The 15,265-nt window shown below is 49.8% G+C and overlaps 1 protein-coding gene across 1 annotated transcript; it reads left to right on the forward strand.

Annotated features, from left to right (window-relative positions):
* Nucleotides 1-9,020: 9,020 nt before the first annotated feature.
* PURA (purine rich element binding protein A) lies at nt 9,021-9,971 on the forward strand. Its single transcript, XM_086621639.1, has one exon. It carries the CDS (start codon nt 9,021-9,023, stop codon nt 9,969-9,971), a length of 951 nt encoding a protein of 316 aa, XP_086477765.1.
* Nucleotides 9,972-15,265: the final 5,294 nt, after the last annotated feature.

The raw sequence follows: 15,265 nt of genomic DNA on the forward strand, positions 1-15,265 counted from the left end.
GGAGATCAGCTATGTGTCTGCAGGGCTGCATTCACTCACACACATACATGTGTCCTCAGGATGCAAAAAGCAGGTCCTGAGCTTGTGCAATGAGCTGACACCACCAGAACAAGCCTTGAACACCTCCACTAGCCCATGCTGACTGCAGCTTACCACCACAAGGATCAAGGATTCAAAACCACAGTCAGTAACATCACTAACTGGGTGCAGGGTGCAGGAGACAACCATCATCTGAATGCAGCAAGAGGGTCCACCATAGGGACACTTTAACTCAACAGCATCAACTACTTGAAATCCACTAACAAATCTAAGCACCTGTCTGTTCTGCATGGGTTGATCTGCACAGCTGGAGTTTGTTCTTTGTTGTGTGAGTATTGGAGAAGTTTTCCTTTCGAGGCCATGGAAACAAAACCCCACAGAGGATGGGGAGTCAGTGTTGTGCCACGCTGGCAGCAGCCAGCCCACCTGAGAGCTGAGGACTCCCTATGTCCTTTCAGAGTGGGAACAGTTGAATTAGTATCCTGTCTCAAGGTCCAGGTGTTTGCTGCCATGTCAATACATTCTGACAATCCACATGTTTTGTGCTAAGCAATGATTTCATCCTCTCTGTGAGGGATTAATTGTTTTTCGTCCCACTTAGCTAATTCGTGGTATCTGTCCGAAAGCACAATTCAGTGTGCTCATGCTTCCTTGCTTTTTTTTGAAGGTGGGAGGCCTTTAAGTCTTTGTGGTGTGTTGTCTTTTGTTTCATGCAGTGTCCCACCCTACATCCCCAAAGCTACGACATCTCCTCCAAGGTAATGGTGAACTCGTTCCTTTTATGGAACAAAGAATTGGGCTCCCAGCATAGCATCATAACAGCTCCCAGCTCAGCACACCACAAAATCTCCAGGCTCACCTGATGCTCCATACGCTTGCTGGTGCTTGCTTGGGAGGAACCACAGCCTCTGAAGCTCACCAAAGAGCTTCTGGATATGGGGGAAGGAAAGGGGTCCATTTCTAAGGCTTGAGTTTGACATCACAGCATATACTCTGAAAGCCAGGCAAACCCCAGTGGATATCCCAAAGCCACTAGCTACTCTGGAAAGAAAAAGATGTATTAAAAGTCAAAATTTTAAAAGGAAAAAGAAAGCCTTTGGGGCTGGCACCCTGTCTCACAAAATTCTTTGCATGGCCTCTGCAGGGAGGGTTGTGATGCTGTGGACCCCAAAGCTACTGTGCAGTTGTGGACCCCAATGCATACTGTGCACTTCTGGTTGAACTTGGGAGAACTTCTCCTTTGGGTAAAAAAGTCAAATCATCCTTTTCTTGACAGCTGCAAAACTGTGATTTGTTGTAAATCTCATTTCAAAACTGCAATTTGTTCTAAGTCTTTCTCATCCTCGCAAATGTTTGGGATTTCTCTGGCCCAAGATGGAAGCAGTCAGTTAAGCCAATGCCGTGGCCCCTGCTTCATCCCAGCACCATAAGCGACCTCACTCCCTGTGAACAGGGGTGCACTAAGGGACTTGAGGAGGTCAGGGCAGAGAAGGTTCCTGCCCAGCTCTGCCTCCTGCAGTACTCTAATAAATCCCAGTTGCCCTAAGGGAGTATTTTGGCTGGTACTTTGAGAAGAAAGACATTGGGTGAGGGATAAACAGGCTGCTGAGAAGGTATGTCTCTAGCTAGCTGCACGACCTAGACAGTGCCACCAACACTGAGGCCCCAGACGATGGTTTTTATTGACAGCTTTCTTCTATGTTTGCTGTGTGTATGAGCACACCTTTGAAAAGTGAGGAGGGACAGAAGTGGGGAGGCAGCCCTGCCTCAGCTTTGGACCTCCAAGGGCTCTAACCTCTGCTTCTCTACCAGCTCGAGCATGGCATCACATTGGAAACATGCTCACTAGGAGCTGAGAGAGGCAGCTTCTCTGTGAGGTGAAGGGAAGCGAGGTGTGCAGACAGCAGTCTTCAGGAGGAAGACTGACTCCTGAACTGGAAACATCTCACCGCTTGGGACAAGGTGGTAGGGCCTGGGAAGTACTATCAAGGAAACCACAAACTCCCTGCAGTGGTGGTGGCTGCAGCGTTCATTGGAGAGCCACGGAGGGCCCCAACAGGACAAATGTGACTCTATTTCAATGTTCCTGGTGGATGCAGTAGCCTCATGTGGAGCTTGGACACAGTAAGCCATGGGGCACAAAGGTGCCTTCCTCACACCTCCCCAGCCACGATGAATCGCGGAAGCTCTGACCAGCAGCTGTGGCAGAACTACATCAGTCCTCCAGCACTAGTGATCTCAAAGCATCCACCAGGCTCAGCAATAAAAAGCCTGAAGAAATGTTTTTACCAGCACCAGACGATGGTCCAGCCATAAATCGAGTCATCTTGGCATCCCTAGCTGTCCTGGGCCAGTAGCAGAGCAAGGACTTGCAGACACGCACTGACTACAGGAAACTTCCTCCACACACGTGCCAAGGTAATGCCCTGTGCTCCCACCAAGACAACACTGCAGACAGAAAAACTGGAGGAAAGAAACCCCACAAGATCAGCAGCTTTGGGCTGGCATCTGGGCACCATCCTAATGTTAAAGTGGTGAGAAACGATGGGTGAGATGATGGGTTTGCATAGCTCTCAGCAGGTTGTCTGAATGCTGCAGAAGGCTATCTGCATCCAGGAACACACAGACATTTCAAGGGACTGTAGAAGATCTAATCCATGATTCGGGAATTGCCAACATCCTTACACGCTTTTTAAGGAAAGGAGGTTTAAAATAGTGGGAAATAATCACCAGCCTGCAAGAAGCTGCATCAGGGAGGGGCTGGAGTCTTAACCTCACAAAACAGATGTTACAAAAGGGCAGAAAGCTCCCCTAGCCTGAAGGAGACACAGGTTTGTCCGGACCCAGGCACACATACCGGGAAGTCTCCAGAGCAAAGGCTCCTCTCCACGCGGTATGGAGAGCACCACCTTCTCCCACTCCTTTCTGGGGGAACCTGCCATGGCTGGACTGCTCTTGAACATGTTAGTGACTCCACTTGGTGTGATCCAGCAACTTTTGAAGGCTGCAAATGAAGGGCAGGATAAATCAGCTATTCTGGCACAGGAGCAGGGTGCATCTCTACCAGGCAGGGCTGGGAAATCCTGAAGTGCTGCAGACAATGCCTGCCAGTGCTTTCCAAAAATGTGCCTTCAGGGGATGAATTCACAGCCCACAAATCTCAGCATGTCCGTAGGTCCATAAAGAACAGCGAGACTGGAGAGGCTGTCAGCTGGCTTGCAGCATGGCTGGACAAGTCAAGGACCTGGAGTCACAGCTGCAAGAACAGGACCCCATGACCAACTGGGCACAGCTCTGGAGACACCAGCAAGGCAGTACAAGAACAACCGGAATTGTACAGCAAAAAACGCAGGAGTGCCCTCATCCTAATAAAAGGACAAGCCAGCTGGTGCACCAGGAGCTAGAGCCAGCTGTCTCATCGAGCCAGCTATGCTCATCCTCCTGGACACCCCTGGGGATGGAACACATTCCCAGCCGAGGCTGTGGGCATGGGAAGAGGAGGCTCCAGGGACATCTTATAGCAGCCTTCCAGTACCCAAAGGGCCTACAGGAAAGCTGGAGAGGGGCTTTTTGCAAGGGCGTGTAGTGACAGGACAAGGGGCAATGGCTTTAAACTGAAAGAGGGGAGATTTAGGTTAGATCTAAGGAAGAAATTTTTTACAATGAGGGTGGTGAGGCACTGGCACAGGTTGCCCAGAGAAATTGTGGCTGCTCCATCCCTGGCCGTGTTCAAGGTCAAGTTGGATGAGGCTTTGGGCAACCTGGTGTAGTGGAAGGTGTCCCTGCCCATGGCAGGGGGATGGAACTGGATGATCTTCAAGGTCCCTTCCAACCCAAACCGTTCTGTGATTCTATGATCAGATATAAGAGGGAAGGGAAGCAGGAGCCCGAGCCAGGCATTGCACCACTTTGACTAGAGGCAAACAACCCAGCTGGATACTGGGAAGCAGGCTGTTTTAAAGCGGGGTGAGCATAGCCCGGGTCCATCTGGGGATAGATCTGCTGGTGCTGGACCAGGGCATGGTGGGACAGGGGGTTGGATAAGCTTTGCCAACTACTGTACATGATGCTGGGCTCTACTCCTTACTCCTCCGTAGGAGGTAAGGAGCAGAGAGCTCTGGTTTTATAAATTGCTGTCACTGAAAACCAGCAAGACTAGAATCTGGTGGTCTTTTGTTGCTAGTTTTCAACAGAACAGCAGCCAGCACTTACTGGATTATGTGGGGAGCTGGAGAACCATGCGTCCCTCTAAAATCACTGGGAATCAAGAACTGGCAGGGACCCTCCTCCCTCTCTGCAGGTGACACCACCACAGGGTCCTCCATGGTCAGAAAGAGAAAGAACTGATGAGGGAGACGCCAGCTTACAGAGAAAAGGGCAGCAGAGAGACTTGAAGGCCAGTCAAGGGAAAATGGAAAGCACGCTGCATAATTGGAACAAGCCATCATGAAAACAATCCCAAGCTTAATTCACTTGGATGGGATTTCACGTGGTGCTTAAAAGAATTAGCACTTTATCTTTGCAGACACAAGAATCAAGAACTTCTTCTGCCATTGTGCAGTCACTAATTCTCTTTTTTTCCCTTTTTTTTTTTTTTGAAGAGTGAGCAAAAGAGGCATCTTTAAAGCTCACCATGTGAAGTGCAGTTGTAGACAAGGAACGGCTGAGATGTGCTCGGGATGTCAGTCTCTAGCAGGTGGCTGGAAAGACACAAACAAGGGTCAGCCTGGATCCAGCTGCGCCCCATTGCTGAACACCTGGAAGCCAGGCTCCCTGGCAGGGTGACCCCTCAGCCTGTGACTCTCCAGTACCCCCACGAGGGAAGCCTTGCTCCGGTGCTCACCCAAAACAGATCATCAAAGGAACCAGAGTCACTTTTTTTGAGAGAAGTGCTTACAACTGGAGGGCTGTAGTTAACCGTGGCCAAGCTTTTCCATTGTTATTTTACAGCTGCTTGATGTTCTGAAAGATATTTCGAAAAATGACTTTAACTGTCCTGTGCCAAACCGGGTGAGGGTGAAAAAAAAAAAAAGAAATTTGGCAGACATGTTATTCATTCAGCATGTAGCTTGGATGACGTCCAGTGACTAACACAGGAGTTTTAACTGATCTGGGAGACTAAAAACCATTCACAAATAATTTGATTTAGGGTCACTGTGATTTCTTTTTATAAATAATTTTCATTGAGAAGTATTTTTTTAATTAGGATCGACAGACCTAATAGCAACTCTATTGTGTGCACAGCGCATCGTTCCTGTCTTTGTAAATGACTTACATATGTGGTGTGCTAGTTTCTCGTTCACTGCACACGAAGGGGCTTGTTCACAGGGCAACCAACACCTCGCAGGCAGTGCACAAGCCATGCTGAACTCCTCTCTCCCAAGGCACGCTCTGAAGAGAACCCATATGGAAAGCAAAGGAAGCTTTCACCATCCTGTTACACACTGCGGGTCGGGGACTGGTCTAAGTTTTGCATAACTTCAGACATCCCCACCTGGCTGTGACTGCCTTCTAATTGCTCTGGCTCCGAGAGACGGTAATGACAACATTGCTTTGATTGCTTTATTGCTCCAAGCCTCATCACGGCTCAGGGAATACTCTGCACCAGAATATGCTCCCTTTTCCATGTTGGGAGCACTGAACAAGGACTGGACCAAGGCAAAGATCTGACACATCCTGGCAAAAAGCTGTGTCCAGCAGCAATTCTAAACTCAGTCACCTCCTAATTCAGCAGATTGCCCAACTAAGCCTAAAGAGATCTGGGAAGACTGCAGGAGAATTCGGACAGCAGATGGGAGAAGAATGGCTCCGCAACTCGAATGCATCTTTCGTGGCAACATCCTCCATGTGCGACAGCCTTTTCTTTGACTTGCACAATAACAATTGCATCCCAGCCACTTTCGTTACTAATCTTATCTGTTGTTTGAATGGCTCTTAGATTCCCTTCTGTGATTATAAATGTTCATACAAGCTCTTGGAGTCTGCAGAGTTGTTGTTTTGCAGCTGAATAACAGGCTTGGGCTCCGAACTTTGAGATGCTCACTGTATGACCAGATATGTTCTTAAAAGCCCTCCGAATTGGATTTCGAAACAAAAGACCCATTGATCTTAAGCCTGAAATCCCAGCTATGGCTCTGAAAACCTTCTCCCCTGTCTTTTAGAGGAACTGAGACTGATGCAATGAAGAGCGACTACAACAGTCAAAGAAAGGATTTATCGTATGAGAGAAAACTATCAAAAGCTGGTCTTATTTAGACTACCAGAACAGGGGCTGAAAGGGATATAATTGCTACTGAGAGACACGTGGAAGGGGAGAAAACATGAGAAAATCTCGTGAAAGCTCCAAGCTGAAAGTTGTGGAGCTGTAAAGAAGCCATTGGTATATTCAGGCTGGGGATGAAAAGATTTTTGATTTTCAGAGCAAAGAGGTCTGGGACAGGTTTCAGCAGAATCCACAGAAGCAGCTCAACGTAAAGCCTGATAAACATATAGGACATATTGATAAAACTGCAACAGCAAGGGAGAGCAACGTGTAACCCAGGAGGTCCCTGCAAGATCCCTGTCCAGTCTTTGGCCATCAGTACCCAGACAAGGTATGAAGAGATTCCCCTGGCTCCTGCATTCGTCCATCGCCTTTGTCCATCCTGTTTTGCACCTCGCCTCATTCAAGCAGTCATCTCAGGTTTGCCTTGGCCACGTTATCTTGTTTTAGCACTGGGCAGACCGATGCAGGTTGCTGTGGCACAGCCACAGCCAGATGCCTGGGAGGGGCTGCTATGGTAGAGCTCGTACCAAAAAAGATTACCTGTTGGGAAGAAAAAGTGCTTTTGCTTTGTTCTCTTTACTTGAATAAGAAAATGCCTGTATTCAAGCCAAATTCAGACTCAAACCCAGGGTATTAGGTAGCTGAAGTGATTAGCAACACAGAGTGACGCTGGGCAAGCAGGGTCCTACGCACATCATCCTATCAAAGGAGAAATGTTGGCAGGTCTGTTCCCGGGATCACCAGTATCCACCTGGAGTTCATCCACTCTGAACGCAGTAACGCTGGCCTGTGTTGGGAAGGAAAGATAACCTCTGCTGCTGGCTGTACTTGCCTAGCATCATCTCCACCAGCAATTCTCATCCCACTGCAGTCAGAGACAGACCAGCCATGTGCTTCCTGAGTGCCAGGTTTTCACCAAACGTGTTTCCTCAGCAGTTATATATTTCCCAGCTTACCGCAAGAATACAGCAGCAGTGGTTTAGACTCCTTAAGGATACCGGCGTTAGCAGGAGGTGTCATAGTCAGGCCTCAGTTAAGGCTGTTTAATGTCGTTTGTCTTCAGGATCAAAAGAGCAAAGCGAGGCAGAGACTGCCAGAGCATCAGCCCTCAGCCTGCCACAGGGGCGCAGCGTGGCGATGCCAGCCTGGCCGCGCAGTTCCCATGCCAGGGACCCACCGGGAGAGGTTTTGCGTGCGTGCGGGCTGAAAATTCAACGTAGCACCCTCGCAGCACCGCGCATCCCAGGCAGTCAGGGTGTTCTGCAAGCTGCAGCTCACTGCAGCTCCGAAACATCGCTTCCGTATTAAAAGAAAAATGTTTGCCTCTCTATTCTTTTTTTTTTGTTATTACTCATGGAGTCATTAATAACCAAGGCATTTATCACAACAACGGGGCAGGCTGGGGGTTCCTCCCGTGATATCTAAGCAACATCTAAGACATGCCGATGTCTTAGCAATTTACTCCCTTCCTCCTCGATGAACGCGTATGTTACTTCCTCCCGCGGAAAGCACATCCCGCACGCCATCACAAAATCTGCCTCGTAGCATGACTGCCTTCTTGCAGATTTTGGAGGATGCTCAAGGTAGATTGATTCCCTCCACACAAGTCCGGGAAGCGGCAGGCAGGGAAGCCGGCAGGGAAGGGACTTCCAGCCAAATCCAGCCTGCCAGTTCGCTTCCTGGCCCGCAGCACCGGGAGAAAGCATCCCTTGGGCTGGAGCTGGATTGAGATTTCGGGATTCGGGATTCCGGGTTTGGTAACAAGGACTGGAAGAGAAGGGATCGCCTCCAAAACCCACCAGAAAGCAGCAGTTCAATAATAAACGAACCGGTCACCTGCGAGGGGATGCTCGGAGCGCAGCCTGCCCGCCCCGTGCCCGCAGCTCTGCGCCTTCCACCCCGGTCCCCGTCCTCTGCTCCGCTCCCGGGAGGTCCAGCGCTCCCGGTACCCCGCCGCGCCATAGATGTATTAATTAATTTAATCAGCAGCCCCGAATAAACACATATCCCCGTCTCCGTGCTTCTACCCGCTACTCCGACGCTGAGCGTTATCCCGCCACGGCGACCGCCGCACCGGGACGGGGGGAGCTGGCGGACCCCGCTCCTCCCCGGTCGCCCGTACGGTTTCCTCCTGGGACCGTGCGGCTCCCGAGGAGCCCGGCGGCGCTTCCCGATCCCGCCAGCAGCCCCCGGGGCGGCGGGAGCCCACCGGGCTCCCGCCGCCCCGGGGGCTGCTGGCGGGATCGGGAAGCGCCGCCGGGAGCCGCTGATGCGGCGCGGGGGGGTGGTGGTGGGGGGGGGCGCGGCACGGCACGGGGGGGATGGTGGGGGGGGGGCGCCCACCCCCGCCCGGTGGCGGCGGCCGGCGGTGCGCGGTGCGGCCGCCCGGCGGCGCGGCGCTGCTGCCCGGCTCGGCGGGGCGGCCGGCGTCGGGGGCCGCTCTCTGCCGCCTTCCCGCGCCCTCTCCTCGCTCCCGCAGATCTCGCGAGAGCGGCCGGCTGGTGGCCGCGGGGGCTGTTGCAGCAGCGGCGGCGGCGGCGGCGGCGGCGGCGGGCGGAGCGGCGGCGGCGGCGGGCGGCGGCCGGGGGCGGCCGAGGAGGAGGCGGCGGCGGCGGCGGAGGAGGAGGCGGCGCGGGCGGCGGCGCGGGGGGCGCGCCGGGCGAGAAGCGGCGGCGGCGGCCGAGGCCGAGCGGCGGCGGCGGCGGGCGGCGGCATCATGGCGGACAGAGACAGCGGCAGCGAGCAGGGCGGCGGCGGCGGGGGCGCGGCGGGCGCCGGGGGGCCGGGCTCGGGCGGCGGCGGCGGCGGCGGCGGCGGCGGCCCGGGCGGCGGCCTGCAGCACGAGACGCAGGAGCTGGCCTCCAAGCGGGTGGACATCCAGAACAAGCGCTTCTACCTGGACGTGAAGCAGAACGCCAAGGGCCGCTTCCTCAAGATCGCCGAGGTGGGGGCGGGCGGCAACAAGAGCCGCCTGACCCTCTCCATGTCGGTGGCCGTCGAGTTCCGCGACTACCTGGGCGACTTCATCGAGCACTACGCGCAGCTGGGGCCCAGCCAGCCCCCCGAGCTGGCGCAGGCGGCCGACGAGCCCCGGCGGGCGCTCAAGAGCGAGTTCCTGGTGCGGGAGAACCGCAAGTACTACATGGATCTGAAGGAGAACCAGCGCGGGCGCTTCCTGCGCGTCCGCCAGACCGTCAACCGCGGCCCGGGGCTGGGCTCCACGCAGGGCCAGACCATCGCCCTGCCGGCCCAGGGCCTCATCGAGTTCCGCGACGCCCTGGCCAAGCTCATCGACGACTACGGGGTGGAGGAGGAGCCGGCCGAGCTGCCCGAGGGCACCTCCTTGACTGTGGACAACAAGCGCTTCTTCTTCGACGTGGGCTCCAACAAGTACGGCGTCTTCATGCGGGTGAGCGAGGTGAAGCCCACCTACCGCAACTCCATCACCGTCCCCTACAAGGTCTGGGCCAAGTTCGGCCACACCTTCTGCAAGTACTCGGACGAGATGAAGAAGATCCAGGAGAAGCAGCGGGACAAGCGCGCCGCCGCCGCCGCCGCCGCCCCCCCCGCGGGCGCCGGGGCAGAGCCGCCCCCCGAGGCCGAGGCCGCCGCCGCCGCCGGGCCGCCCGGCGCCCTGCTGCAGGCCGAGGAGCCCGAGGAGGACTGACCGCCCGCCCCCCGGGACGTGGACTGGCCCCGCCGCCGGCGGGAGGGCGGGCGGCGGGCGGCGGGGCGGGGGGGGCGCGGCGAGAAGCCCTCCCCGCTGCCCGGCGCCCCCCCCCCGGCCGCGCCGCCCGCCCGGCGCCCCCCGCCGCCCGGCAGCAGCGCCTCCGACCCGCCACCCATCGCTGGATGTTCCTCCACTTTACCCACCGTATCAAACAGTAAGCAGCTGCTAAAACAAAAAACAAAACAAAACAAAACAAAACACACAAAAAAAAAAAAAGTCAGAAAAAGTAATAACATTATATATGAACTGTGTTTCCTACTTGATTAAAATATAAAGAACTGAGTGTTTATTTCCCTAATTAACCGAGAACTTTTGTACACGTTTAAGCTATTATTATTAAAAGTGTTTGCAAAAATGGTCAAGATTATAATATTGCTGAATTATATAAAAAAAAAAAAAGTCCTTTTCATGTTGAGCTAACATTTGACTTTAGCACAAAAAAAAAAAAAAGAGATATTTTAGAACACGTAAAATAATATTTTTAGTTTTTTCTTCTCATTTTGTTACCAAATTTCGAACCTTACATGGAGGTTACTATAGTATATTTGACACCCTATATACCTGTGATTAGAGATGTGTATATATATATGAGGGCTAGGCATGCTGTGTGTCTGAGCTTTGTCTAAATGTTATGCAGAAGTTTGTAGAGTTAAAAGGTACGTAGGTTTAATTCATGCAAGGTAAACAATAAGTGCTCTCTTTTATACAATATGCATTGCATCTGGACCTTAAACATATAAAAATGGTCAGTGAAACTTCTGTGAACATGAAGAAAAATTATTAAAAAAGGCATTTAAATGAAATTTGCTAACTTGTGATTTTTACGTTTGAACCAAAGTTATTCAAATAGTAAAAAAAAAAAAAAAGAGGAAAAGGAAAAAAAAAGAGAGAGAGAAAAAAAAAAAAAGCAAAGTAAAGGATTTCCTCCCGTAATATTTTTTTTCTGCACCTGTTTGGTTTACAACTGAGTAGGCGTATTGTCATTATTGTGTATATGAGATGTACTTGTATTGTTCATAATATATTTTTTTTATTCTGTGTACCTAAAGTACTTAACCTGACGTGCAGCGGTTTCCAGTCAGCCTGTTTTGGGGCAGCAGGTAGCGAGTCTGTCTGTGTGGCCACTGGCACTAGCACTGTCTCCTAAACTGGTGAGAGGTCTGACCCTGTGCTTTGATCCCTGCCAGTGCCGTTAACTTCCGTAGGCCGGTTAGAACTCCGTGCGACGCAACCGCAGCGTAAATCCTACTGAGCCATGGGGTTCGGAGTTTCGTTGTAAAGTGAAAGCCAAGCCGGTGTGTGTCTGTAACGGATTGCCATGTAGCTGTGGTGCTAGTTATTACTGGCTACATACCTGGCGAGCCTGGCCGTGCCCTTCCCTCCCCGTCCCAGCCCCCTCGCCAGCGTACGCACTCGCGGGCTCTGGTCGACGCCTAGGGTAGGGAAACGCAGATTTGTCAGAACACTAATCTGTCCAGGTGTGTTCTCCAAATTGAAATTGTCTGTAATAATAAGAAGAATAATAGACTTTTACAGGTTGTTGTTTTTGTTGTTCATTTTTTTTTTCTTTTACAAAAAAGTTGGTGTGCTTTTAATTGACTAACTTCTTGCTGCTGTATAGTAAAATATTAATATATTTTTATCATTAAACTGCTGCATGACTATCATCGTTACAAGTGAAAACGTTATAAAAAAAAAAAAAGATGCCTTAAACAGTGAAAGCAAAACTTTTTTTTTTTTCTTTTTTTTTTTCCTTTTCTTTTCTTGGCCAGAATTCAGTAGACAGCGTTTCAGAGAAACTAGGATCTTATTCCAGTCAGAAGTTTTTTTAGGATGCAATCGTTTTTCTTAGCGTTCTTGGCAAAGTGAGCGGTCTGGTAGACCTAGCTGCTGCGCGCAGAAGGCACCACCTGTACGAGCAGGAGCTGCCGGCGCTTCTTTACTGATGGTCAAGGATGGAGTTTCGGAAGGGTGGGGAAAAAACCCAGCGACTCGTTCTAAAGAGTTTTTATTTCCTGCTGTCTTTTTATTTCCATTTGAAGTTATGATTCCCGTTTTCCTTTTTTTTCTTTTTTTTTTTTGAGATGTACTGTAAGTGTCAAAACAAGCTGTTTCCATTGTACCATGCATTATTTCCCTTTAAAGAGGTTTGCTGTTAGTGTTCACAGAAAGTTAAATGCGAGATGCCGGTAGTGGGATGTTTCTGTTTCTTTTAAACAATCACTGGAAATGTTTAAAATTGCTTTAATGTGCACTTTCCTATTTCCCAGTAGTAAAATAAGCTTTCGGAGTGCGTAATGTGACATTTGAAATGGTTCTCAATTGCATGTAAACATTTGTCTGATAACCTGCTATGGAATCGGAGAGTCTGGACGGGCAGTTCCATCAATTGTTGTACTTCAACTGTGACGTGTGCGGGACTGCGTTCTCCGTGCTGCTAGACGTAGTTAGGAAATTAATTGCTTCGGTTTTGCTACTTGATCGATTGTCTCGGTCCTGCTGTTCACTGCCCTCCCCAAAGTTGTCGCGCTGCCGACGGACGCGGTCCGGCACTCGTAGTTCCACGCCGCTGCGTTGTGTTCCCGGCAATACGTAGCGGGAGGCGATGAGAGCACGGCAGAGTGTCCTTCCCTACCCTCCCGGCCCCGGGAGCATCGCTGTCGAGGCAGGCTGCTCCCCGTGGTCTTCCTCATCCGCGCCGCCTGGATCCTGCCCAGGATCCGGCTGTCTCGAGAAGCGCACGGGCCGCGCGGTTCCAGTCAAACCAGTACAGCCTGTAACAGCCCGCTGGCAGTCTTGTGAACAGTGTCCGAGAACTCGTGGTCAGTTTTTGTCTCGTTTTGGGTTTCTTCTGCGTGTTTTTGTCGGTTCCTGGTTTTTTTATTTCTTCTTTTAATGCACGTTATGTATGTTCTAGGACTTTATGAATGATAATGAAAGACTAAAATGACTGTAAAGGTTCATGGGATTTCGCTTCTGGTTCTGTTTTTGTTTTGATTTATTTTGGAGGGTTTTTTTTATTTTATTTTATTTTCCCCGGAGGTGCTCGGTACTTTACCAAGGCTCTAATATCTCAGTATTTAAAACAAAGTACAAGAAACCCTGTTTAATGTTAGAAGAAGAAAGGTATATTTGACCATATGTGTTGTTTTAAAAAAAGACAGTATGCTCAAATGTGCCAAGATATCTTAATTCCTGAGAAGTATGCCTTATATTTTCCTTGATGATATGCTTTTAAATGTCTTGTAGAATAGGTCCAAGAGCATGATGAAAACTACTTTATAATGACTACGTGCAAGAAAACTTGAAATTCATTGCAATACTGACATTATTTTATTTTTAAGTTAAAAGGAGACACTGTCAAGTAATTTACCATTGAAATACAACCGCCCTTTAAGTGGTTTTATGCTAACAGAGCATAAAACTCCTCCAAATTCAGAGTCCTTAATATTTTTTTATTTATTTAAAAAAAAAAAAAAGTCAAATTGCTCTGTCTCTGAGACATTAAATAAAAAAGAAAGAAACAGAATGAGCCGCTGTCGATTCATGCCTCTTCTTTGCGGTGCCGCTTGCGACGCTGCCGCGACAGGCAGCCCTCCCGCCGCCCGGGAGCAGGGCGAGACTGGCCAGAGCCATCCCGGAGTTGGCGCCAGGCCCGTGGTGCCCGGGAGGGTCAGGGCTTCGGCCGGGCAGGAGCTGCGGGGCAGCCGTGCCGCTGGTCGGAACCCCGGCTGTGGGGCGCGGAGAGGGCGCCGATCTTCCGACAAGGCGTCCCCGTATGCGGTGGAGAAGCTTTTTGGAAAATTCAATTTAGAAAAAAGTAAAAAAAAAAAAAAAAAAAAATACTTGACAGTGTCACTTCCTTGCGTATCCCTCGCAGGGGTTGAAATGTGCTCGGTGTAGCGCTCGCCGAGAAGCCACCTCTCAGGTGGCCGTTGTAAGGCGCAGAGGGGCTGCCCGGCGCGGCGGCGGGCGCGAGGCAGAGACCACCCTATCTGGCGAGATTTTAACCCCTGCTCAGAGCCGACCGATAACTTCTTTTTTTTTTTTTTTTTTAAATTTCTTTTTTTGGGAGCAATTACTTTGTTGCCTTTAAAAATAGCACTGTAACCACCTTTTTTTGTTATTAGCTGTAGTATAACCTTTGTCCCTTCAAACTATGCAAGCTATGAAATGTAAATTAGGGATCAGTTAAAGATAGTTGATTATATTCAATCAGATGGCATTCGTGCACTAACTGGAGTATATACAGATAAAGCTATTAGAGTGACTTGTATGCTAACAGCGAGATATAACATACCTACCTATTCTAAAAAAAATGACTATTAATATTGTATAACAGGACTGTGGGGTTGGGAGGGGATGTTCTCTCTTACTTTCTTAAAAGGGGATTTAAGATTTTTATAACTGTTTTTTCCATCAAACTTTAATATTTTTGTCAAATTTTTAGGTATTTAATTTGTAAAATAGATTTTACTTTGTACTGGCGTACAGAAAACAGGGGTTGATTTAAACTTTTTTGAAGCCAAGTGATCAAGTACATTTGTAATAAAAAGTCAATGGATCTCTATCAGTCGTACTCACTGTTTTCATTTCTTGTACGTTCTAATGCAGTGGCGCTGTCTGTCTCCCAAGGAAAAATAATTGGGGAGGTGGGTGGAAGGAGAAGGCAAAAATGTCAGCATTGATGCTGCAAATAAATTGATGCGACTTTCCGTATGCAAGTGGCCTGTGGTCAGTGGAGATTTGGTAGATATGCATTTTTACTAAAAACACGTGCACTTTTTCAATAAGGGTTTATGAAAACCTGACCTTTTTGGCATGGCTTCACTTCATGCTTCCACCTTGGTGCCCGTAAACACTAAAGCTGCCCTTTGGGAAGCGCGTTTCCCTGGCACTTAAGAAAAACAAAACCAAACAAAGCAAAACTCTTGATTTCTTCTAAAGTGGTAAACTACGGCACGTCACATTTTTGCACCCACACACTTTGTCTCCCTTCCTCAAAGGTCTGCCACTTTCATATTTTCTTTAAATTCAACAGGTCAAACTTTTTTCTTTTTTTTTTAAGTAAAATTACTGAGTCTTTTGGGTTGAAGACTTCAGCAGATCCACCGAGTTTGGATCCAACACCTTGCAGAGCACTGACATAATTATTTTTTTGTTTGCTTGTTTGCTTTAAACCCAGACCTCTCATTTCCCGTTCCAGGGCATATACCAAATCTGATTGACTT

Source organism: Tauraco erythrolophus, chromosome 16, assembly GCF_009769465.1.
Source record: "Tauraco erythrolophus isolate bTauEry1 chromosome 16, bTauEry1.pri, whole genome shotgun sequence".
NCBI lineage: Eukaryota > Metazoa > Chordata > Aves > Musophagiformes > Musophagidae > Tauraco > Tauraco erythrolophus.